Source organism: Bacillus rossius (assembly GCF_032445375.1).
Source record: "Bacillus rossius redtenbacheri isolate Brsri chromosome 4 unlocalized genomic scaffold, Brsri_v3 Brsri_v3_scf4_1, whole genome shotgun sequence".
NCBI classification, from domain to species: domain Eukaryota; kingdom Metazoa; phylum Arthropoda; class Insecta; order Phasmatodea; family Bacillidae; genus Bacillus; species Bacillus rossius.
The window spans coordinates 5,260,267-5,286,844 of NW_026962010.1; the positions used below are offsets into that span (position 1 = coordinate 5,260,267).

The 26,578-nt window shown below is 39.0% G+C and overlaps 1 protein-coding gene and 1 non-coding gene across 3 annotated transcripts in view; one reads left to right on the plus strand and one right to left on the minus strand.

Moving 5' to 3' along the window:
* Positions 1-26,578, plus strand: part of LOC134541484 (succinate-semialdehyde dehydrogenase, mitochondrial-like) — a 44,512-nt gene that overhangs the window by 12,994 nt on the left and 4,940 nt on the right. Inside the window, exons 2-7 of one of the 2 annotated variants that reach the window (XM_063384969.1) lie at positions 7,120-7,353; positions 8,477-8,647; positions 10,889-10,972; positions 18,311-18,551; positions 19,548-19,711; positions 21,972-22,127. In XM_063384969.1, coding sequence (XP_063241039.1) covers positions 7,120-7,353; positions 8,477-8,647; positions 10,889-10,972; positions 18,311-18,551; positions 19,548-19,711; positions 21,972-22,127 — 1,050 coding nt within the window. The remainder of the gene's footprint in view (positions 1-7,119; positions 7,354-8,476; positions 8,648-10,888; positions 10,973-18,310; positions 18,552-19,547; positions 19,712-21,971; positions 22,128-26,578) is intronic. The other variant, XM_063384971.1, reaches the window with a different exon arrangement.
* LOC134541751 (U12 minor spliceosomal RNA) lies at positions 821-974 on the minus strand. Its single transcript, XR_010076686.1, has one exon. It is a non-coding gene; the product is annotated as a U12 minor spliceosomal RNA (small nuclear RNA).

Consider the following 26,578-nt stretch of genomic DNA (forward strand, 5'->3'; position numbering starts at 1 on the left):
TATTTAAAAAACCCACTTACGTCATGGTATCCTCGGTTCGAACATTTAGAATATTTTTGTGATTTTTTACTGATCTGGATTTAAGAAAACGGGCGTTAGTTTTCTCCGTGTGCTCCTGATTATTCCTGTCATTATTTTGTTGGTTTTCGCCATGTGCTCCAGATTAGTCTAGTAAATATTTTGTTGGTTTCTCCAAGTTCTTCTGGTCATTGATCGTGACGATTCTTTTGGTTTTACAACGTGTGCACCTAGTTATTCCTGCCAATATTTTGATGGTATTCTTCGATTGCTTGATATTATTCCTATCGAAACTTCTTCTGATGTTCTCCGAGTGCTTCTGGTCATGTCTGTGAAATATATCTCTGCATGAAATTTTTTTTACCTACTGAGACATGCAATTTTATTCAGTGTTACATTTAATTAGTGAAATCTGTTCCAGTAAAAAAAAAAAAAAAAAAAAAGCACCTTACGCAGTTTGGTATGTAATGTATAAGTATGTTTTCTACAAATTACGAATGTTGCGACGCCGCGACGTCATACTGTACGCGTAAGCAATACGACTCGATTCGTTGCTCTAACATAACATAGCATGTTATGAGGTATCAGAAGTAACGAGTAACGTAACGATACGATAGTAACGAGTTCTAATTGTTATAGTAACGAATACATACGGGTACGCTTTTTTTCGTTACTTTTACACCTCTAGCGATGTTACTTATTGATTACCAACACTATCTGAACACAAAGCGGCTTTAATGCTTTTATATATATATATTATTACCTTTAGAATTATGGCAATTAGGATGTTGAGTAATGTGATCAGGCAGATCGCTATCACTCGAACAGGCAGCAAATGTAGGCTGCCCACTCAGAGGACGATCTGTACCTATACAAAAAGTCAAATACTAGATCTGCCTAGCTGAGCCAAGCGTCACCAAGGCTCTATATTTTCCTTACTCATTAGTTTAAGGCACGACGAGGATAACAAAAATGTTATTTAATTATATTTTAAATAACTTTTCATCATTTAACACAATGTACGTATTTTCCATATTTAAACAGTTATTTTTATTAAAAATTAAGTAGGTCGTTATAATTTGTAAAATAAAAACATTTTTGAAAAAAAAATTGTACTTTTCCTTGAAAAAATATATTGTATTGCATTCTTATTTACTTAAATTTTATTAACTAAATATGTGGCATCTTTACTGTAACTTAAACACTAAATTATAAGTTTATTTATAATTTTCACTGTTAGATAGCAGAAGCGTTTTTCTTTCACATTTAATTTAGCTGCCTAGATGGTGCGGCTGCCGCTTTATTCGGTCTTTAAAGTTCCATATGCACACAAGAGATCGCAGTACTATACGATGGCACCAAATTTTTGTCATGCCATTCGTTTGGTATTGGGACCATTATTATGGTACGCAAGTGAATGGTTCTTGGGTTTAATAATACAAGGGACAGAAGCACGGCCACAGTCAGTTTAGTTCGAGGTCCAACCACGTCGCTTAGTATTGACGCTAGTGGCAAGTTTTTTTTTCACCGCCATAGTTCCGGCGGCAATATTTATTGATATGGATAACGCATGGATCGTGTTTGCATTTTGAAAATAGATGTTTATTTTTTAACGTGACAACGTCTTATAAATCGATGAACGCCTGCTGCTGCACCCACTAGCGGCGCGTGGCGGTGGCGCACAGAACCAATTCATAAGCTGTCCAAGCCGGCCGCCAGAGCACTCGTAGCTCGCTGTTGTTTCGCCGGCTCTTCGTTCCCCTCGAGGCGTCCGTATCTAGAACGGCGCAACTAAATAGGCGGAATATGACCAATAAACAAATTGTGCGTTTGAGAAATGTCAGCATAAAAAATTAAGTTTTACATATAAAGATAAAATAAACATGACTTACATTAAAAAAAAATGTAATTTCACAGACATTATTATTTCAGATATTATGGAATGGTGTATAAACGGAGAGGTGTATTGAGTAGGTATAATTGTAAACTATTTAAATTAAATTTTTTTTGAGAATGTTCAATTGTCTTGGTTGCAATGAAATAAGCATGGCTACCATGTGCACATCAGAGATTAGGAAAGTATACAGATGGAGCCTAAGGCTGGGTTCACAATTTAAAAAATTAAGCGAGTGCATAGCAAGCCATGCACACGACCTGTGCACACGACCTGTGCGAACTGCGAAATCGGTTCACAGTTGAATTCTTACTGTTAATTTCAGCAAATGAAATTTCGCGAACTATGCGACATCTGTTAATTCATTTCACTCCTATGCGCACGACCTCGCTCCCATGCACACGACCAACTTTCTGCTATTGTGAATCGTTAGGTTAGGAAACATGGCGTTCATATCCTATGCACACGACATACTGTTACTGTTACTGTTATTTTTTCAATTGTGAACCCAGCCTTAGCCATCCCCATCAGACATAGCTTTTATTTCCCCCTTTTTTTTTTCTGATTTTCAGATACAAATATGGCGGATGATTGTTTATATTTGTATTAGCTGTTCTAGCCTGCTTTTATTAACGACTGTATTTAAGCTGTTAGGAAGAAAATTAGACCAAAATATTTATAACTGTTAATATATATATAAGTCCAAAATAATGGTCATTTATTTAAATACCTATAATGATATGTGTTGACATTTTGCTCCAATTTAACCTACAATACAGGTACAACTGATACATTTGTAAACAAATGGCCGCCATATTGGTACATGCTGTACACTGAAATCCCACTACCCTTTTGGTTTCAGTCCTCTTGTCGATAATCGGACCTTATGCTCTATCTTTAATTTTCCCTCATCTCTGGTGCCATGTGCAGGCGTGTGCTCATGTGTATTTTTTTGCTATTCAAACTGATGTATGATTTTCATCATTCATACTTTGCAGCTATGAAATTTTTTAGTTTTGAAACAAAAGATAAATCACTTTAACATAGTGTTTTGGTTGTTTCGTATTGGAAAAAAAAATCTGAAACATTTATGGTGAATATTCTCAGCAATGGATGACCAAAAAAAAAAAAAAAAAAAAAAAAAACAAGGTAGCCAACATTTTCTTCAAAACTCTAACGACTTTTAGGTAGTTAGGCTGCCGAAAAATACCGCACAATTCACTGATTTCCGAATAAAAAAAGAGCGCTAGTCATAACAGTGAGTTGCGACTCTCTATCTCCCTTGCTTTGTGTCTGTATACATCTGCCGATGAAACTGTTTTAACCTTTCATCTGCACCACAAGGAGCCTGGCAGGTGATGTGTGAGCTCTCCCACTCGTGGGATCTTCTCACAGCCGGGAAAACAACAGTGATTCTCTTCAGATGGTCACCTATCTACTGCTCAATATTCCCAGCAATCCTGATGCTCCTCAAGGCTGGACACAGCCCCCGCAGGATTTCCTGTTCAACCCGCTGTTTACTTTCAAATTTTTTCCTTTCGTTGGTGGGAATCAGGGCCTGATTAATCATTAGGCTAATAAGGCTGCAGCCTAGGGCGTGAGGATCGGGAGGGGGGGGGGGGGTCGCTGAAATCGTGTCTCCGCATGCACTATTGATCTAGCATCATTGCATCTACCCTACATATTTCAACTAGACCGAGACAAAGCACTAAAACTAAATGCGCTGTGAACTGAAAAATCTTGGGACTCCCTGATTTTAACAATAAATTTTGAAATTTTTAAAAAAGCGCGTGTAAAACGAACACTGACTTGTCACTCTAATCGGTCGGTGGTCGAGCGAGTGAGTGAGCTGGCAGCAGCGCAGCTCGCCGCGCGAGATGAAACACATCAACTTCCCGGTGGTTAAAAGTTAGTATACTTTGCAGTCACTTGTCATGACTTTGGTCGTATAATGCGTGCGGTGCTTTGCCTTTATGTACGGTCAGCTAAAAAAAAAAAAAAAAAATGGTTTGCCACCCTAAGGTTGAATGTCGTGCAGATTAAAGGACAACGTTACTTTCGCTTGCAGATCGATCTGAAAACTTTTATAGGTATTTTGAACCATGTTAAAATTGTCACACTGGTAAACAAAGTCAGAACTAATATACTACATGTTAGGTCGACCGTAACACACACACCTGGCGGGGGCGCGTCCTCATATTTAGCCCAGGGCGGTCAGGACCAGGGGCGCAACAACTAAATTTCCAAAGTGGGGGCAGTATACCTTTTTATAAAGAATCATCGATCCCCCCTATTGAAGCGGGGGGTCCGGGGGTCCTCCCTCGGGAAAATTTGTATTTCAAGGTGGAAAATGGTGCTATTTAAGCAGTTTTATTATCTAAAAATTGATTACACAGCACTTTCTTTGCCCCCGTTTGCTCCCACTTCAAGGTTTCAGAGGGGGCGCAAAATACCCTTGCCTCCCCCCCCCCCCTGTTGTTGCGCCCCTGGTCAAGACTCTTGATCAGTCGCCGGTGGAAATATTAGAATTGTGAGTATTTGCGGGGGATCGCCTACCTCCCAGCCCCCTCTGCAGCAAGAACAAGCCATCCACTGGTGCTGCAGGTTGCGATGTGCGATGTTCTCTGCTCCTCTGTGCAAATATTATACCCGCCTTACACGCTGTCACGGGAATCAACGCAATGACATTGAAGCTAAATTACGTACTTTTAAACTTATGCCATGTTTCCAAAACAGCCTTATAGAATTAAATATTAGTCAACAATGCTATATGTAACATACAAAATTTCACAGCAATATCGATTTCTTTCTACTGTTGTAGATTTGTTCTAATTTCTATATAATAATAACCCATTAAAAACATCGTTACAAAATATTTTAATAACATAAAAGCATTGACTTAAATAACTGCATGGGCAACTTAAATCATTTGTCAAAGCTATTTTTCATAATTTTTTCAGTAAAATTAAAATTGAATTTGTGACCTTAGAAGTTATTGAAAAATATATTTAAAAACAACATAATATTTGGATGAAAATATATGTTCTCCTTTTTTTTTTTAATTAGTGGGAAATGTCTGATATACCCGAACTATTGACAAATATTTCAGATGAGTTGTACCCTAAATGCGATCTTACCAACTAATTATTATATTTAAATACTAGTTTACCACCATGGCTTCACATGTGCAATTTTCAAAAGAAGTAGTATTAGTATCTTAACATTGTAAGATAATTATCTGATTAATTCAAACATACTTAACTAGTAGTTTAGGAATAGCGGAGCTGGGACAGCGTACAAGATGAGGTGTGAGTTGGGGTTCATGACTGACCGACCTCTGATGTCACTGCGGCCATCTTGGATGACCTTGACCTTCTAAATTCCTCGAATTTCTTCAAAATTTCCTAGAAATTTCCCTATTTTGATGAAAAAATTCCCATTTTGAGGGATAAAAATTTCCCGTTTTATTCTACAAAATGAAAAATCGCCATAGCGACTTAAATTTCTCGTAGTGTAGCCGCCATAAGCCGCCGAGATCATGACCTTGACCCTGATCATAAACTTGAAATTCTTTCATTTATAACCAGAAAATTCCAAAAAAAATAATCCTAAAAATATTTAAAAAAAATGATTTAGGCCTACTTCAAATGTTTAGTTACTTAATCCATTTCGGTCCTCAGTTCTATTCCCAGGCGAGAGTAATGTTATTTAATAAAAAATATTTAAAAAATAATACTTTAAAATTTAAATAAAATTTATGAAAAAATGTGGTTTACATCACACCCCTATCTTGGATTCTAGAACGTTGTAACTTTCTTTCTAGCTGTCATCTTGAAAATGCGTTTTTTATGCTATAAAATTGGAAAAATTTTAAAATTAATAAAATAAATTACTTAATAGAAATTTGATAAAAAACATCCTACCTTTTTGAAAACAGTCTGCAATATTAAAATTCCGCAATTATTATCCGATTTTAATGGGGTAAAATTTAACATTCATAAATAATACTTAATTAAATTTTGGTTAAAAATAATCACGGAGTCCGCGGTTCGAACCCGGCAAAGACCAAATAAAAATGAATACAGATCCTTCACCACCGAAGCCACCGGCAGACTGACCTCCCACCACTAATGCCAAGGCAGATATTACCTCAGTCAGTATGACGTCATGCTGGCCATCTTGTTTTCGTGGTAGGCTAGAGGCCACCATCTTGGATCTGACATAATGTTTTTGTCTGCTAGATGGCACTGCCGTAATATTAGTTTAATTTTTACCCGCTAAAGTGCAGTATTCATTTATTGCCAATCTTGATATTTGGACACCATATTGTAAATATGTAATTATAAGAATATAGTTTTAGAAAAATATTCCAATTTGATCAAAATTTCAGCAATGTATTTGCTGTCTGTTTAAATCGCTTTTGTTTGATACTTCACTGATACAAAAATTACTATAAAAAAGTTCTAGGTTTGAGAAATAAAACAACAGAATTGCAAATAAATAAATTTTAATGTAATTTGTACAAATATAAAATTAAAGGCAATTTATAATCGTTTTTTGCTTTCTACAATCTTCTTAGAAGGTGAATCTAAACCTTAACATGCCTTAAAATGTGTTTTCAAGGCAGTTCTACGTGAAATTATACTAACTAGGTACATCCATATGTTGTGGTCAGCAACATCCAGTTGTTGGCTAGACACCTCACGTCAGGAGGTAGACACATCCAGGCAGTGACCAGTCACGGCTTGATGTAAGCTAGACACGTCTATTCAGTGGTCAGGAATGCATGTCCAGTAGGTGGCCAGCCACATCCAGTCAGTAGCCAAAAGTATTTTTCGTCGATACTCGGTGAACATTTTAAACAGGCCATGTTCAATGTCAGACGTATACACCAATTATCTCCGATTAACAAGGCCAATCATGACCTGAGTACAGAAATATCTATGCTCATTCGTCCTCATGAAGGAAGCAAGTTATGATAAGGACACAAATTAAAAAGGTTGACGACATTAAAAAAAATGTGAAATGAATACATACAAACCATATATAGAGGGGTCGTATGAGCCGATCTGTGAAGTTTATAAGACGTTATTTTGTCGAAAAAGTTAGTTTAGTCGGTAGTATTACTGATGGGAATGTGCGGCAGTATGTGATAAGATAAGCTGTGTAAGTGACATTTGAACTGAAATGCAACCCCGTGTGAGAAGTTCCAGATCCGAGCGATGCGCCGAGCACACAGCATGACTCTGCAACTGAAGCACGACAAGGCGTTCGTGAACCACAACTGGGTCGCAGCTGAGAGCGGCCGCACCTTCCAAGTCTTCAGCCCCAGCTCGGAGGAGGTCGTCAGCACAGTTCCGGACATGGACGAGAATGACGCCGCCAAGGCCATTCAAGCTGCTCACAAGGCGTTTTTAACATGGGGCCAAACCACTGGCAAGGTAAACTCTAAATTACTCACGCAGTATGCTATACTGTGGCAGTGATGGCGCGAGGTGGCAAATTCCAGTCCGTCATCCTGTTGCCATGGTCCATGGCTTCAACAGCCATTCCTGACTGTGCTGTGGCACATTCCTTCCCCGATATCCTGCTGAGAGTCGCTGAGTGTTGCCCACCAAAGTGGCCTAAAGCCCAACTTCGTTAACAAGAATTCTGTAACATTTGACATTCTCTTATGTAACATGTCGATTTACACACATACACTCCTTAAAATTTAAAATGCTAAGTACATTTTTAAACTATTTCAGTATTTGGATTGCTTACCCACAAGATACGTTCTCCATCATTCCACGTTGCGTTCTCTCCCCCCCCCCCCCCCTAGAATCCTTCTGATTTTCATCCCTGGTTATAGGTAATGATCATAAATTTGATATTACTTATATCATATCCATCTGAATTTCTCTTCCTCTAATTTTATAGTTTTCAGCTTACAAAGTTTCATATGTCTGTTTAAAAAATACCTGGCAATGTATCGTTATACCATATTAATAAATATCTAACTAAATCAAGAAATTTTTTCTTAACGACTATGCTGAGCATCTACAGTTGAAGAATATATAAGCTTCACTATATTGTAGCTATACAATTGTCATGCTTAAGTTTAGTAAGAATTTGTCAGAGGCTGAGTTTGTCTTTAGGTTTTTTTTTGGTGGACGATAATTTTACGTGATAACGTCATATGAAAACATTGAAGAAAAATTGCATACTTTTTGATTTTCAAATATCATTTACAGTTTTTGAAAATTTAATTTAAATGTTTTGTTTAAATATAATCACGAATAATTAGTTAAAAAGCCCGCCTTAACCTGTTTGATATTATAGAAGAGTTTCTCGCACGGTGGTTAGCCGGTTCTTGCACGCTCGGCTCAGGCGGAACGTGACAATTTATCGTGCGTGCAGCCGGCTTACATCGATTCATTAGACGTTATCACGTCAAAAAAAATGAAAATCATGTCCTCACCTAGATGTGCAAGTTTAAGCTAACGCTGCGAATGTGTTCATTGTAAGCGCACAGGCATGTTGTGATACTTGCCCAGTATATAAGAACTGGTGTTTGTGTTGCAGGAGAGGTCTGTGATACTGAGGAAGTGGTACGAACTGCTGGTGACGAACCAAGAAGAGCTCGTAAAGCTGAACTCGACAGAGTCGGGCAAACCCTTGTGCGAGGCGCAGGCGGAGGTCAGCTACGGCAACTCTCTCATCGAGTGGTTCTCGGAAGAAGCGAGGAGAATACACGTAAGTAAGGACTATCACTGTTATCTGGATACCTACTGGTTCACCTGCTCGCTTAAAATGGATCATTTCGGTGTCACATACAACTAAAAAACATTCCTAAAAGGTATATGCAGGTTGAAAATTCAAATAACCAGTTTCAGTTTTCTGAAACCATATGTAATAATTAAGAGGTTAAACTCTAAGTTTTATAATGATGGCCCAACTATGGGATACTTGTATAAAAGGAATTAATCAGGTACTTAATAAAAAAACACAAAATTTTGTTCAAAATCTTTTATTATTTACTGTCTTAAAATGTTATGCTAAAATAAGATTTTTTTTTATTATTTTTTTTGCTTCCAGAAGTCACACTCTTTTTCCATTCCAGCACATTCGGAATGTGCCAGCCTTCACACTTGTAGTACTGAATCCACACCTTCCCTCTAGCATCATCTGAAGAGTCCTCACAGAAAATGCAGACTGCATTGTCGTCACCAGGTTTGCCCCCAGGGGAACCGCTAACTGGTCATTGTCAGTGTTGTCATATTAGGAGGGTCCCTATGGTCTTCTTCCGAGCCCGACTCATCTCACTGAGCTTTCCTCCTTGATATCTTGGGCGCTTATAGACTCTTTCTCTTGGTTCCAACACCTGATTCCACATTCACAATCTTCCGGCTGTTGCTCAAGGCTGTATGCTCCACACTTTACTCGGTTCTAATTAGTCAGGTGATCCAGTTAATATGCGAGTCTTGGCACTCTTGCGACCACGATTTCTCTTTCTCTTTGCAATGATGGGGATCGGAGCTACATCATATGGACTAACCAATTTTGATGTTGAAGCTTAAGAGGTTGGTTGTTTATCCGGAGTGCTGATATCTTGATGCTTACTTGTCGATGGTACATCCCTTTTGTGTGTAGTGGAAGGGTCAAGCGAACTGACAGGAGCTGCAGAAAGTGGTGGGCTGCAAGTTTTATCAGCTTCCTGTGCAGCAGTCAAGAAAGCACTTTCTGAGAAAATATGTTTACCAAGAGGATATATCCCTGTTCTGAAACCATTTTACAGCAATTTCTCCCGTCTGAACTTTCAAATAGGCTTTTCAAGAGCTCCGTTGTGTCATTAGGTGTGACAGGATGGTTATAATTCCTTAACTATTTCCTAACTTCTTCACCCTTCAAAGGACCCATGAAACTCTTGTCCAATGTCTGGAGTTTATGGGTCGAGTGAGGAGGGAGGCGCACAATGGTCACAAAGTTAGTTCATTCAAAGTCGTGATGTCATTGTTTTTTTTTTTTACAAATTAATTGACAGTGAATTAAAACGAAAACCTCCTAAATTCATGATGCACTCACATACAAGCTTGCTTTCGTGAGTGCTAAACTGCCTGTTTAATTAAGTGAATGTTGTTAACAAAGTATAAAAAATGGGAAATAAATTATTAGTTTAGTTTAGTTGGTTCATCAGCAGAACTACCAGCTCACGGTAACGCCAACCAAGTTTCCCGCCAACGCAAACTGCGGCTTGGCTATGCCGAGAATCCTCCCCCTTCCCTGACTGGAGTTGTCTTCACAGCCATTTTTATGGTGCATTGTATTTTAAAAGCTAATGAACTGTCATGTTTGTTGTTGACCTATGTGATTTATTGTACATTTTAAGTATTGTTTCGCTTCGTACGGACTAGCGGACACTATCACTATTTATAGTTTTATTTGTAGTTGTTATGTATATATTAGAGGTTTATTTTGTTGGTATATTTATTTACGAGGTGTAAGTGTTTGGGAGGCTGCGTAACAGCTGACAATATCGTCCAGCGACTCTCACGATCATACGTTGATATTTTTAATTGCAAATAATGTTATTGTTCAGTGAGAATGTTCGAATCTGCCCTTTAGTTCTGCAAGTGTGATCTGAATAGTTAGCCGGTAACATTAGGTGTTCGTCATGTACATACTGTGTTGCGAACAGTGACGTCAGATCTTTTGTGTTGCACGTGATTACTGCAGTGACTGTTGAGTGTGTCCGTGTATTGTTTGTCCGTGAAGGTCTCCCATGTTTTGACAGTTTGTCTTGACACTGGAAGAGAGACAACCCCCCACCCCCCGAGTGTTGGCCGAGGGTCAAGGCTGAAGCAGCGGTCTCGTGAAGCAGCTTGGCTTCACCATGGTGAATCATTCGCCAAGGACACGGCTACAACCCAGAAGCCAAGCTACTTCAGACAACGGCCGTGAAAGCCTGCGAACCTTATCAGTGCTCTCGTGTTTCAGGGTCAAGTTATCAGCAGCCCAGTCAAGACCAAGGAGATCGTGCTGATACGGCAGCCTCTGGGAGTGGTGTCGCTGATAACACCGGTAACGTCATCATTCAAGTGATCACCTTTATCACAGCGACCTTTTGTTCCAGTCACTTTTGCTGCGAAAGCGTAGTATTATACGATTTCATGTTTCAATGGCGTAGAGAAAACATGTAATATGTCTTATTGTGTATTCAAATATATGATATAACGAAATAATACGAACTTAGGTTCAACTACACATTGATTCTCATAAATAATGCAAGTAAGTAAGTCATGGTGATGATAGCTACTGTTTCTGATATACAGTTATATTTGTAACCTTAATGGCACATGCACAGGTAGTATGTGAATGGAGGTATGTGAAATGATTCAGGACGAGGTGTAGCTCAATGAATGGAGCCCGGCGTCGCCACCTTGGATTCTGGTGACTTTAACGTTGACCTATGACCTCAACCTTGAACTCGGCCCTGAATTCTGACAGAATATGTAAAATATGGAACCTAGGGTGTAATTTTACATCCCGACTCCCTTTTAACTTTAAAATTATTATTTTTGAAATAGTTCTTAAAAAATAAAATAAATTAAAATGGTACTTTACACATAATGTAATTTGGAGATACTGGGTTAAATACTGGCAAGAGCACTTCCACAAAATAATTTTAAAATTAAAAAAATAATACCAAAAGTAAAAAAAAAATATTAAAATACTTTAATGAAAACCACTGATGACAATGGAATTATATTTTCATTTTATCTCCACACTATTCACCAGGTGGCTGAGCCCTACTACTAATGCAAAGGAATATATTATTCCTGCCATTATCACGTTATGGCAGACAACTTGGATGCCAACATGATGGATTCGCTTATCTTCTGCTAGACTGTGCCACCACCATTATTTGGTTTAATTGTTTTACAAGTTAGAAAGCAGTTAGGTCAATCACCAGAATATTAAATAATGTAGAACCATACTAAAATTTGTAATTATCAACCAAAAAGTTGCCAAATTTCCAAAAATCATTCAGATCTTCTTATTAATATATTAACTGACTCGAGGGACTCCTGACCTTGGTTTTACAATAGGAGAAATTGCAAGAAACAAAATGCATATATCAGCAAATTATACTCATTGCAAAAATTCTAATCTAATAAAAGTACAAATCGTATTTTAGAGTATATCGATTCCCGCATCTGCTATCCAAGAATTAAAGCGAGGCTGGAAGCCCTACCACTTGTCTTAGGGTCATCCATTTCTTCGTTTGAGAAAAATTCTCACCAAACAAGTGTCGGGATACATCGTATAACTAATCTCTTTGGCATAGAAGCCACCACGAATATGCACATGGTTAAAAAAATTCGAAGTAGTAGGACTTAGGTTTCGAAAGCAAACTGGGTCTCACGAAAAAGTTCGAGACGCCAATTCGCAATGAAACCCTACTCTCCACTCTCCGCTTATCAAGGGGAATAGAGGGGTAAGGTAGCTGTAGATGTAAAAAAAAAAAACTAGATTCATTTATGACGGATTTAATATGCTGTGTAAAGAAGCCAAAACATTATACAACAAATATAATATGTGTCCAGTGTCACCCAAAGGACTAGAAGTATCACAAACTTGACTCGATTACAGCTCATATGCAAAATAATTAACAAAGAGAGGACAGCAACAGTTAACATTTAGAGCTCTCCGAGTTGAATCAAACAAACTTGCAAGCAGAACGATATCGCCTATTCCCTGGGGAAGGACCTGGAATCTAGACACCAAGATGACGAGATATTGACACAGGAAGCCAAAGATATCAGTGGTTCACCATGCACAGAACTAGGGGAAAATATCGCATATAAGAGATGATGGCCTAGACTAAATTAGAAATAGGTACTCACAATAATCGAGCTATAACTCGCAAGACTAAAGAAGCAGGCTCTGGCAAGATGAGTGTAGGTGTGCAAAAATTCAAGGAAAAAGCACAAACTCTCAATAATATGACTGGCTGATTTATACCTCTGCTTATGCCTGAATTGCTGGCCTTGGGTGCTTCAATGGTGCAATGAGTGGAATATTTCCGGCAGTCAACACTTCGAAGAACGAGCACAAACAGTTGGGAAGCACATCGGCAAAATATCAATGTGTAATCAATTGCCATCGGTAAAAAAGAGACCCTCACAAGATAGGTTGATGCATGAGAAAGAAACAAATGATATTAACCTTAATTTTCTATTGAAATGTACGCTCACAAATATAGATTCAGCCAAGTATGTACACAAGATTCAAATACTCTATTTCCGAGGAGTGTTCAAGTGAGATAATTAACCTACTAAGCCAAAAACTCGCAAGTGTGTCATTAAATTTAGATACATCGGCAGGCTTGACAAACAATGAGTGGCGTAGGTATATCAAGTCGGGAAGAAGGCTGAGTACTACAATAGTTTTGCTTATTTGAGGCTGCCTACAGAACAACATCGTTGCAATCGCATAACTATGTTGTATTATAATTACTAAACAGGACAGTCGACTAACAAAAAAACTGGACTCGCAGATTTCCAAAAATATAATGCCATACTGAATATCGATGAAGATAACTGCAAGATCTGCTTCCTTAAAAGTGATGGGACCACTCAAGAGATCAGTTACCGGTTGGCTCTTAAGAAATCGACAACATTGCAAGTTACATCAAGGAAACATTACCACCGAATGTAGACTTTCATCTACATCGAAAAACAAACACCCCAAAAAACATTCTAACATACAGCAAAAATGGCAGCTTTACGAATCCAGGGACCATAGGAACGATGCTAGGTTTCGAACCTAAGCGAGCAGTAAAAAATTTGCCTGTGAATGGCTTAATGATAAACTGTAATTTGGCAAGTCGAATGTATCACAAAGGAAAACTAAACAATATGCTACACGAGTTTTCACGAATGGTCCTGCCAGGATATAAACTGGTCGAAGGCCCACAAAGTATCATTTACCTTCCAGTCCTCGTGAAGAGCACACACGAAGTCGTCCTCAGAATCGTTAACCAGCGATAATGCTTCGAAACCGAAGCATTATAAAGTATAAAGTGTGTTAGACCGAACAGTTACAAACGAAATAGAATTGGTGTGGAGAAGAATATTTCTCTACCAGATGTTGGTGCATTAACACCTGACACAGTAAAGTTTCTTCTTAATACAGGACAAAAGCTAAATAAATATGGGAGATGAAATCCTCATTGTGGAAGATCTGGTATTTATTGATGAAAACATTGCGAAAATGAAACAGCACAAGTACCAGCCTTTCTTGTTATGTGCTTGTAATATGCTGCCATCCTAAGTATGCATCGCCATACGTATCTAGAGCTGTACAGCTCTAAGATATCTGTACCTTATCTTCGCAGTAGTCTTGTATGCTGACAAATGCAAATGAAGGCCACCAGACTACAACAATATCTTGCAATGGTATTCTTCATCAAACTGATCGCATTGCGTATGAACTTAATGGTGTCAAGGCAGACCAGACAAGAGATGTGGGTATTACATCCATTATGAAAAACTACCTTTAGCTCAAGCCGAATGAACTATCTGCTGATAAGATGGCCAGCTGGAGCCTCGAGGACATAACAGCTACATATTTATGGGGAAGGAAAGTTAGAAGGAAGTGTTTCTCTGTCCATGTTGCTTGAATTCGCAGAAGACTACAAACATATAATCATTAATAATTCGAAACAATAGCTCGTCTGCTTCTAGGAAACACACACATTAATGCGGTAGAAGCTGCTCCAGATAATCTGCAGGAAGTTACACTAATTCTTAATTATATCAAGTGTATGTGACCTCACATCCAATTTTGCATGGTTGAGCATCTCAAAATGGGAATAACATAGAAAATGTCAAGAATATTTACATACTTCCAATCCTGGAGCGTCGAAAAGTATCCTGGTTTGCCTAAATGCCAGCATATCAACTGAATAGTAAAGTCTAGCTTCGCTATGGAAAAACCCAAATACATAATCGTCGGGCTTCATTCTGGAAAAGAGTTGAATGCAGTAGCCGATTGGTGTTCGATAACTGCTAAATATGTAATGCGAAAATATTTTTAAACAGTGAAACTACACGTATCTAAACATGAACATGGACTTTAAGAATCAATGATTTCTTCTTGCATATCAAATATATGTCGCTAATACTTGGTCTGGACAGTTTTAAGAATATGGCTCTGCTAATGTTACTGTATGTTTACAAACAAGACAATCAAATAAATTGATACCTCATGAACTGTAAGATCGAGATATTGACTAGCAAAAATATTCCACCAAACACTTATGCTTTCTGCCTAATAATTCACATTCGACTTACATCGTGCAACTTCGGAAAAGGCTGGTAAAATTTCTCTCATGACTACTGGCGTGTTTGTTAAGTTTGATTAAGTTACGATCGAGCATTGCTTGTGTCAAGATGTACTGCAATATACAGGATTTCAAGAACCAAATCAGTTTCGTACTCAAAGAGATTGCCGTCACCTACGAAGACTACAGCAGGATTCAAACCTGCACCTACTGCCCTCCATTTCCTTCGAAACTACTAGACGAATAAAGCAAGATGACTAAATAATGGTTATGCAAATTTTACAATGGCCTAGAGAAGGATTAAAGAAAAATTCCGTGCCACCAAATTAAAAACACTCTTGACGATTTACTACTTTAGAATCTATGTGACATTATTTATGTTGCTGGAGTCGTACAGAAGAAATAGCTGAGAAAGATGTATGAGGGAGCTGCTGAAATCGTCGACCTGTAGGCTGACTATGGACACCATTGCGCCTGCAATATAGTAGTTAGATAGCACCGAAGACATCAAGAAAACGATTTAAGCTAAGCTGAAGATAACTTTTAATATGACAACAATAACAAGAAAATTTAAACCTAGCATTACCATATTAGAATTAAATCTAGGAATACCTTAAGATAAACAGTCATATGGAATAATCTTACAATAATCGTACTTTCCTGCCCAAGCTTAGCGCTATGTATGGCGAGAAACCTCATATTTGCGACAAAATTGAACGAGAATGGACATGTGCAAGGTGAAAATCGCAACAAATGCTGAAATAGTTCTCTTAGTGCAAATAGACTTGTTTGAACCTGCACTGTTTTTAAAATATAAAGGTGTGCAACAGTTCGTACTTTCAGTTTTCATCCTACCTGCAGGATGATATTTTCGTCCCAACTTGTCAACATGCATGTGAGCGCAAGACCAAGCTTTAGCAGTGTAAACTACAGAAACTGTTATGCCGCATAGCTACGCATATACACATAAAGCTGCGATGAAGGCCCTTATCACTGGTAATTTTTGAACTTTCCTCTCGTCTACGAACCAACTCAGCAGCCGCAAAATTGTTGTGATCCCGAAAACTGAGCTGACTATCACATGAGACCACACATCCTTCCAGCCAGGACTGACGGTATAATCACTTCGTCTGCACGTGCAACACCAAACTGCACAGGACAAGATTTGTTGCAACCCGTTTTTTACCCGTAATGCAACTTCACAGTTGCCCAAACGACAGAGAAAACGCACATCTCGTCATTTCTCTGAAGATATTCCTACACATGAAGAAGATGCACCTGAGATCAGCAGCACCCAACAAACAGCGAGTCAAAGCCCAGTCGTGGATGTGGTTGCAGATGTCATCAATCCTGTCTCACTAAGGTAGACATCCCTGTGAGCATTTCCGAGGATAAGCAGTCGAATGCCTGTGTTTCTGAGCCCGACATTAGCAAACCAGTAATCAGAATCGTGGAGGCAGTGTCAAGATTCGACGTGGCAGTCTGTGCTGCATTAGACTCTGCTAACGAAAATGTTCATTGCCTTTACCTTATATGTATGTGTGTCTTGTATTTTTTATCTTCAAAAAATTTGAAGTATTTAATTTGATCGGTTTTATTTCTAGATTTTTAAGGTATCTCCAAATTAATTCTACATAACAGTTTTGACTCGTATATCATACCAACAGCTGTGTGAGTATTTAAGTGGGAACCAAATGGCAGGGTTATCTCTAGCTTTAGTGAATTACGAATTTTCTGGTTTGACTAGCCTAGTACATAAGTGCAGTAACTGGCTATTATTATTGTGAACTCGATGGCATTTATACCATCATAAACATCAACTTTGATGGAAGTTGTACCTTTGATGAGGCAGACATTCATGATAGCAACATCGATGATGGCGAAGATCTCGACAGTAATGGCACAAACAGCTGAAGAGATCCCGGCATCTGCTGTATCTACTGTCTCTGCACTGCAGGAGACTAAAATAGCCGCATTGGAGACATCGCGGACTTCAGATGTTGAAGTTTCGTCAGTGCTGCCAGAAAACTAGGAGATATTATTTAGTACAGTATCTTCAGCAATGGTATTAAACACAGCAACCTCGGTGAAAATTAGGGACAGGATTCAGGAAGAGGTGCAAGTTGGAACTGAAAGACCGGAGCCCGGAGTCACCATTTTGGATTCTGTTAACCTCAACCTTGACCTCTAAACCTGAAATTTGATACATTGGGTGAAACCAAGGGTGTACTTTGACACCTCCCTTCACCCACTACATATGTATACCAGAACAAGATTGGCAAATCATTATATCAATGCATTTTTCATCACTACAATTAAAATAATTAATGATAAAGCAAAGATAAGAAATATAAAGATATGTCTCAAGTGCATTGACTTGCTCAATAAATAAAGATTGATTCTTGAACTTTGCGCATAGGGTTACAGATGGTTGTCAGAAGCATGAGCCACTGAGGATGTAAAAACTGACGAGAGGCAGATGAAGACAGTATCTCATGGATGTAACCACTGACGAGAGGCAGACGAGGACAGTATAAACTCTGACCAGAGGCAGACGAGGACAGTATAAACTCTGACCAGAGGCAGACGAGGACAGTATAACCACTGAAGAGAGGCGGACGAGGACAGTATAACCACTGGAGAGAGGCGGACGAGGACAGTATAACCACTGACAAGAGGCAGACGAGGACAGTATAAACTCTGACCAGAGGCAGACGAGGACAGTATAACCACTGAAGAGAGGCGGACGAGGACAGTATAACCACTGAAGAGAGGTGGACGAGGACAGTATAACCACTGACTAGAGGCAGACGAGGACAGTATAACCACTGACTAGAGGCGGACGAGGACAGTATAACCACTGAAGAGAGGCGGACGAGGAAAGTATAAACACTGAGGAGAGGCAGACGAGGACAGTATAACCACTGACGAGAGGCGGACGAGGACAGTATAACCACTGAAGAGAGGCGGACAAGGACAGTTTAACCACTGACTAGAGGCAGACGAGGACAGTATAACCACTGAAGAGAGGCGGACTCAAACAGCCGGGGTGATGCGTGTGCCGGTTGCAGTGGAACTTCCCGCACGCCATGATCACGCGCAAGGCAGGCGCGGCGCTGGCCGCCGGCTGCACGTGTGTCATCAAGCCGGCCGAGGACACGCCCCTGACGGCGCTGGCCCTGGCCAAGCTGGCCGCCGAGGCGGGCGTGCCCCCCGGGGTCATCAACGTGGTGACCTGCGACCGGCCGGGCGCCGCCGCAGTGGGTCGCCAGCTGTGCCAGCACCCGCTCGTGGCCGGCATCTCCTTCACCGGTATGCCCGTGCTGCTCTCTGCGTCCAGAGCTCCCCGTGACAGGAGTGGCGTAGCTAAGGTGACTGGCGCCCCTGGCCAGAATCGAAAATGGCGCCATCTCTTGGATTAAAGAAGGGAGGTGGGAGGGAGGTGTCAGTAATGCGAAACCGTCGCGGCGGCGCCCCCTCCTGCTCCAGCGCCCCTGGCGGGGGCCATCCCTGCCACCCGCCTGCTACGCCACTGCGTGACAGTGCCTGCGGAGGGTTCTGTTTGACCAGCAACTCGTAAACTTACCATATATTACAATGAGCAAAGGGGTGAGGTTGAACTCCCGCCTGTGGCTTGTCGCTGGTATCTGAGGCCCTCAGGCGGGAGAACTCGTCATCGCTCCGCCGAGCCGACCCACGTGTTGTAGCATAGACATATGTATCCCAACTCGTAAACATTAGGGGATGCGCCGATCCATTGGTGTGCCAAATGAAAATTTATAGCAGCAAAACTACTCTCGAATACATATTGTGCCGCCAACTAGTATTTTCGGCACAAATTTTTAAATTTGATTTTTTTTTAAATTAAATAATAATGTCACCAGTCATTCCTCTGCTGTAAAGAACTTAAACTTGTTCACCAGTACGCCGGGCTGCTGGTCTTCCCAAGTGGCCAGGCTGTGCCATTCACGTGGCCGGCGGCTCAACTCAGTGCAGTTAGAGCTGCGATGGTTCGAATTACAGCACTTCCAATGTATTATGCATAAAACATTCAATTTAATATGTCGATAAGGACCATAATTTGCTCTGGTAGGTAATTGAACATCGACCTTATGTGATGAGACAAAGTTACGCTGGTGCTCTCTAGGAACAAACAGGAGGAACAAATATGTCGGTATCCAATATGGCGGCCTCCAGCATACCAGAAAAATGAAACAAGATGGTGGTTGTTTCGTCATAAATATACTTTAAATTTGGTGGTGAAACGTGCCAAACGACTGTGATGCCAACGTTGCGGATGTGATGCAGGTTCCACAGCTGTTGGGAAGCTGTTGTACAGCAACTGCGCTGCCGGCGTCAAGAGGATAGCTCTGGAGCTGGGTGGGAACGCGCCCTTCATCGTGTTCTCCGGAGCTGACCTGGACAAGGCCGTGGATGGAGCCATCGCCTGCAAGTTTCGCAACTCCGGACAGGTGAGGCAGCAGCACTTGGTGTTGTGCAGTAGTACTAGTCCTTGGATGGCAGATAGTTTCTCTGCCACGACAGTTGGATCCTTTATGGCTGAAAATCAAACAGGTATTACATTTTTGACGTGATAACGTCTTATAAATCGATGAACGCCGGCTGCACGCACGAAACATTGTCACGTTCCGCCTGAGCCGAGCGCGCAAGAACCGGCCAACCACCGTGCGAGAAAATCTTCTATAATATCAAACAGGTTAAGGCGGGCTTTTTGACTAATTGTTCGTGCTTGTATTTAAACAAATTATTTAAATTAAATTTGCAAAAACTGTAAATAATATTTGAAAATTAAAAAGTATGCTATGTTTTCTTATGACGTTATCACATAAAATTATTGTCCATAAACCGACTTTACAGACAACCCACTTTTTTATGTTTTACTTTTTGTAATGAACCGAAACACAGATGTGCGTTATTAATTGATTTTAATTATCGGGCTTACATTATTTAACCTGTGTACTGACAAACGCCCAAGCTCTATGCCTCTAAGCTAATATTGGGGAATATTAGGCCTACAAAAAAACTTAATATTATTGAGATATTTGCAATTCGTGAGTTTTACTTTATAGATTTTTCAAGGTTATGTCTGGTATCACTGTAATAGAACTCAGTGCAAATAATAACAATAAGCAAATATGTTTTCACAGATTTTCTCGTGAAGACAGTGACAAGCATTTGCGAGAATTTTCCCACTTTCGGAACACAGCGAGGAGATCATAATCGTGAAAACAGAGCTTGTACTAAGATCCCACTGTATGTTAACTTTGCCTTTAATGAAACATGGAAAAAATGATCAGATATGAGAGGATAAATGGAGGAGTTTTCACGTTGATCTTCCTGTAACCTGGCTTATGTTTTATATTTTTTTTGCAGCACTCTTAACCACACAGCTCTACCGCTCTTGCCACTCTGACCATTTTGTCCACTCGGACCTTTTTGTTTGCTCTAACTACTCTGGCTGTGCTGACCGACCTGACTACTCTGAAAATTCTAACCGCTTTGGCCGCTCTGAACTCTGACCACTGAAGCCCTCACTAACGAGGGAAACTGATACACACACTATTTCATTGCTGCCGAACATCTCACTTCTTCGTCCAAACGGCACAGATTTTATCGTAGCTGGCATGCTTGATGAACTGTTACTACAATAGGTACTGACTGAAGGTTGCGTGCATTTATAAACGTCCCTTGCCATGACGTTTGGCGCGAACAGTGGGCCTAACCTGTTGTTGGCCAGAGAAAAAGCTACATGGTGCCGAGTGATTCTTAACTTCCTCTGGGATCCCTCAGTCTTCCAAGAACCGCTCCTAGCTCCATCGCATCAGGAGTAAGGATCGCAGGCTTCAGCGACCATTATCTGGGATTGCTTGGTTGTGTGTTCTAGCGGCTCAGTTGCATTAGAAATTTTATTCGCTATATTCAGGTTAGCAGTCTCCTACTGGATTAGTTACCCTAGTGTTTCCTAGTGGACTGACACCCTGAATACCGTGATTACAATATCGACCTAAACTTCAGTAAACCTGTCGCTTTCGATGCTGCTAGAACCTACAAGTTAAGAAACATCATTTATTCATTTATTGTGAACGGTTGCCAAATATTTTGCATAAGTATTTATACGTTCATATTCCTCATATTGCAGATTACCTCAAATATTTCACTTCATTGTATCTAGTATTAGGGTAATTTATTTACTGATATCATAAGTATATATGGACGTAGTTATGCAAAAAGGAACCAACCCACATAAAATCTATTCTGAGTATTTTGAAGTAAAAGTTAATTATAAATTGAAATTCTCCTATTGATAATATAATGTGGGTATAATTTTAATGGTCTAGTATAAATACTGATATAGTAATAGCAATGACGGTACGATCAACCTTGTACTATTTTAATTTATTTTCAAATAAAATATAACAAAATTGTGGGTTGGTTCCTTTTTGCATAGCTACTTCCAATGTAATAAAATATCTAAAAACGTATGAAGTAAATTTATAATGTGGGTGCTTCATTATTTTTATTATTATTACAAATTTTATTTATGATACTTAAAATTGTGTGTTTTGTTACATTTATGGTTTCCTATCATGTACTTTTAATAAAAAATAATATATAAGTTACAAAAATTAATTAATTTTTTATCTATCTTCTTATTTCCTGCACCAAACAAACATGTAATGCCATTATTGACTTTAAAAATGTGATTTGCAGACATGCATCAGTGCCAACAGGTTCTTAGTGCAAGAGGACGTATTTGACGAGTTTGTCAACAAGCTGGAGAAGAAAATGAAAGATTTAGTTCTTGGAGACCCATTATCCACCAGCTCACGGATCGGACCACTCATCAACCTGTCTCAGACCGCAAAGGTATAACAACAGTAACTAGTTGGCTCAAATCACATTGTGTTTTGAAAGTTTTAGAATATAAATAGAAACTAAAACTATATAAATAGTATATATTGGCTCTTCCTGGCTAAGGAGTTAGTGTGGATTAATATTTTCAGTGTCGGCCATCTGGGATTGTGATGTCACGGCGGACAGATTATATGACCTTGAACTTGAACGTGATACCCGGCTACGATCTTGCATGACCTTGATTTCAGCCATTATGTTGTGTTTCGCCATTTTGGATTAATCTATCAAAGCCACCATTTTGGATTTCGCCATCTTGGATTCTACTATCTTGTATTCTGCCTTTTTGTAGTCCACCATTTTAAATAATTACATCTCATATGCCATCTTGTAATATGACATCACTGCTGACAACTCTTTTCGTCTGGTGGAGGTCGCCATCTTGTTCTCTTCAGCTGGAGGACACCATCATGGATGACATAATGTCCGCCATTTTGTTCTCTTCTGCCGGATGTGGCCATTAATGTTTAGGCGGATTGTTCCTAGAGGGCACCAACATCGCTCTGTCTCATGCACGGACGGTCGATGTTACATTTCCTACCAAATCATTTTATTCTTATATACATTTTAAATTTAATACATCCGAAGTGAGGTGATTTGAAACACGAAAGTTTGGACTTAAGGTATGGAAAATATATGCCTTTGACCACAGGTCATCGAACATATAACAGGCTAAGAATTAACTAAGGTTTTTATATAAAGTAACAAATATTCAGATTTGTATTTTTTTGAGGTTGAAGGGATTATATTTGCACCTGTTAGAGGCCAAGCCACCATCTTTGTTTTCAGTGCTTGCTACTTGAAGCACTATAGATCGTCCCACTCTTAGATTCGAGTGTGGGAGTAAAAAATGGGCGCTTTCTCTCTCTTTCTAACACATGCCGACTGCCATTAGCACTGCCTTGCCTCTGCGCGCACTGTTGTCATAACTATATCATTCGAATTTAAAATTGCATTTATTGGACAAAGGGTTTTTGCATATTGTAAAGCATAAAAAAAACACCAGGCGATGTATATCCTCTGTACTTAATGGCATTTCAAGAGGACCAAAAATTTTTTTGAATGTAACTTCTTCACTGGTAACTTTTTTGAAGTATTCTAAACTGTATCACATCATAAACCTTAACCTACAGGTGTATTCAATTCATTTTATTTTCTGTTTATTAAGTCATTTTTAGTAAGCCACAGTATAGATCTCAAGGCAAAAATCTTAATGATTATTTTTAATTTTTTTTTTATTAACAGGTATTTCCTCAGTAAATAACATATCAAAACGTTAAACAGCGGCCAATTTTTTTGCTATTTAAGTTGGTTGGAGTTCTAAAGCATGAAGGATGTTCACAATGAATAGAATTTGATTTAAAAACCACACCATCTCAATTGCTCCTGCAGTTTTCGTGTCCATAGCTGTGAAGACGTGTCTTATCAGCGTTAGAATGCGCTGCAATAGAAGGGCTCGCTCCCAAACTACTGTTGAAAGAGGAATCACGGCTCTTTGTCTTTGGATGAGTAGGATTCTATCCTGAAGACAGTTTCAAAGATGAACTCTTCCTAATCAGCTATTTCCTTCCACACGCATTTCTGAATACCAGCCAGTCAGTTAGTGCCGTATCTCGCGTCCAAGCGACGAGGTGTGTCCAGTGACTCGTTACAGTTACAATTGTGACGGGTTATTTATTCACATATGTGATTTCATTTTCTGCATTTATGTGGATTACATAAATGAATGGGCACATGCTTAAATGGCCTCAGTCCAAGCAACCCAGTTTTGATAAAAACGAATACATCTGTCTCTAAGCAACCCTTTTAGCGTACGTTATCCCGCGCGTGTGACTCAGTCCTTTTTAGCATAGATAGTTGAAGCTATCCTGTAACATGCGATTTTCATGCTTGACTCACCTTGCCATTTTGTTGTGACTGAGGTCCTTTTTGCATGTGCCAATTAAAATGTAAACCATGGAAAGCAGAACACTGAAAACAAACTACATTGGTAGGATTCAAGGGAGTGAGTACAAGATTGAGTTAAAAGTATTGAAGTTTTTTTCCATAGTGATAAAGATTATTAAACTCGTCAAAAGTTAATAGGAAAAATGAATTTAAATATGTAATTGTTTTTAAGCTTTAATAACTTCTAGTAGGTACTGATAAATAATTGATTAAACGCCGGAAATCATTCGAATAAATCAACATATTAATGGATATTGTTTTAATAATTTTAAATGTTTAATTTTTTAAATATGTTTATTTTATATTTTCAAAATTGTGGTCAAGATGAGAGCGGTGTCTTACGGGCGGCTTTTAGAGGGGGGAATTTAAGCCAATTCTGGAAAATTTTGGAATATTTGAATAAATAAGTATTTTTTAAGTTAAAACAATATTTTTGCATTAGTTAAAGATAAAACTACGACAGAAATAGAACGAATCAATGAAATATTAAAAGGTATTTTTTTTAATGATGTTCGTTCAGTTTGAGAGTTCTGCTGTCACAGGTTTTCATTACAAGAATTCCGCATTAATAAGTCAGTGTTTTATCAGGGGTTATCATATCTTTGGTGCATTCAAAACTGTCACATGTTTTCATAACATAACATTAAAATTCATCAAATTCCACATTGAATATCTCACTGTTTTATCAGTGGTTATCATATCTTTGGTGCATTCATAACTGTACATGTTTTCATAGCATAACATTACCGTTAAAATTATCAAATTGGAACATTCAGTGGATTTCAGGACGTAGTTAATTGATATAAATGCCACCAGTGAGGCACAGAAATATTAATCGGCGCACCCACAACGCAAGCCAACTACATGATCGTCGAGTAAATGAGACTAATTCTGGAATCACAATGCCACGACGGCCCCGACATGACAGGCCCGACAAGTTCAATAGCCAATGAAATACAAGCTCGCCTGACGTCAGCCCGACAAAATACGCACCCCGACGGCCCGCAAGGAATAGATTCTATTTCTAATTTCGTCGTGTCGGGCTGCCCGACAGAAAAAAAAACGGTAACGGAAAGGAAACAGTACAGAACTAAATTTCAATAATATTTACCTACTTGGTAAATCTTTTTGCTGAAAAGTGAAATTTCGTTTTACGTGTGGGTGAATTGAAAAATTTGTAGCTTGCCTTAGTCTGTTTGTATAAACATAAACAGATATCGTGTTTATGGTTAAATACGTTATTTTAGAATCCATGTTTTCGTTTCTTTTTAATTCTTCGCACAGCTAACATCAGGAGTATTTTTCTGTCCCTCACTGACATATCTTTATCTTGTTTCCTTGTAACTAAAATAAACTACTCTTTGTTTTACGAATCAACTTAACCTTACTTTGTATCGCAGACGACTAAATGATTTTATTTTTGCACTTCAACTGTCAATAATAAATAAAAGAGCCTACTTTGTTTTTAGCGCATTATATAATGCATTTTAATTGAAGTATTTAGCTTGGAACGATTTGCCGAAGGCCAAATTGAAAATCGTCGGGTTATTTTTGTCGTGGTATTGTGACCCTACGCTTTTAAATCTGTCGTGCTGAGATGCCGCCCGACAGTTTGTCGGGCCTGTCGTGTCGGACCCAGCTTAAGAGTGTAGACACCGTTTGGAAGAAAATCGAATAAGAATTTCTCAAGCGCGATCCATTGTGACTCCAGAACAGCAAATACAGTCGAGTCCAACTCGCACAGTTGGAGCCTACACACTAAATAATTTGGAACGGCGATAAAACAGACTCTTAAGCGTCACATTACGACATAAACGTTTGGAATTCAGTTATGACCCAACAGTCTATTACGCCACGGATGTATCGGTCGACTACGGAACAATGAGCACTCGTTGTCAACATTGCAATGCTTTGAGATTTCCACATGAACCACCAGGATTATGTTGTGCGAGCGTAAATGTCATTTACCGAAATTACACCACCACCAGAGCCACTGGCATCATTGCTTTCTGGCCAAGAACCTCTATCGAAGTATTTCTTGAAGAAATTTCTTTCAAATGAAATCTTTTTGAGCGAATATTATCGAAGAACGAGGTTTCAACCCAACTTTTAAGGTAAATTCTTTTTAAACTGCATCACACATCACAAAACGTTTCACCGAAACTCATAAATCAAGTTCTTTTTTCTATTTTACAGATTAATCACCAAGCGTTGCAATGAACGCATTGAAAACACCAACAAATTATTATCAAAATCGGAATCATTTCATTAAGTTAATTATTTTGCTAAAATTTAGTATTTTTATTTCAAAAAAATTTTAGAAAATTTTCTGTTGGTTCAATTCCTAATATATATTATAAGCATATAGAATGAAAGATGCATTCCCGGGCATTAGCTAACATAACAAGGTACGTTAGTCATGTTTAACGTAGGTATTTTAATTGTTCCGACTTTCCAAA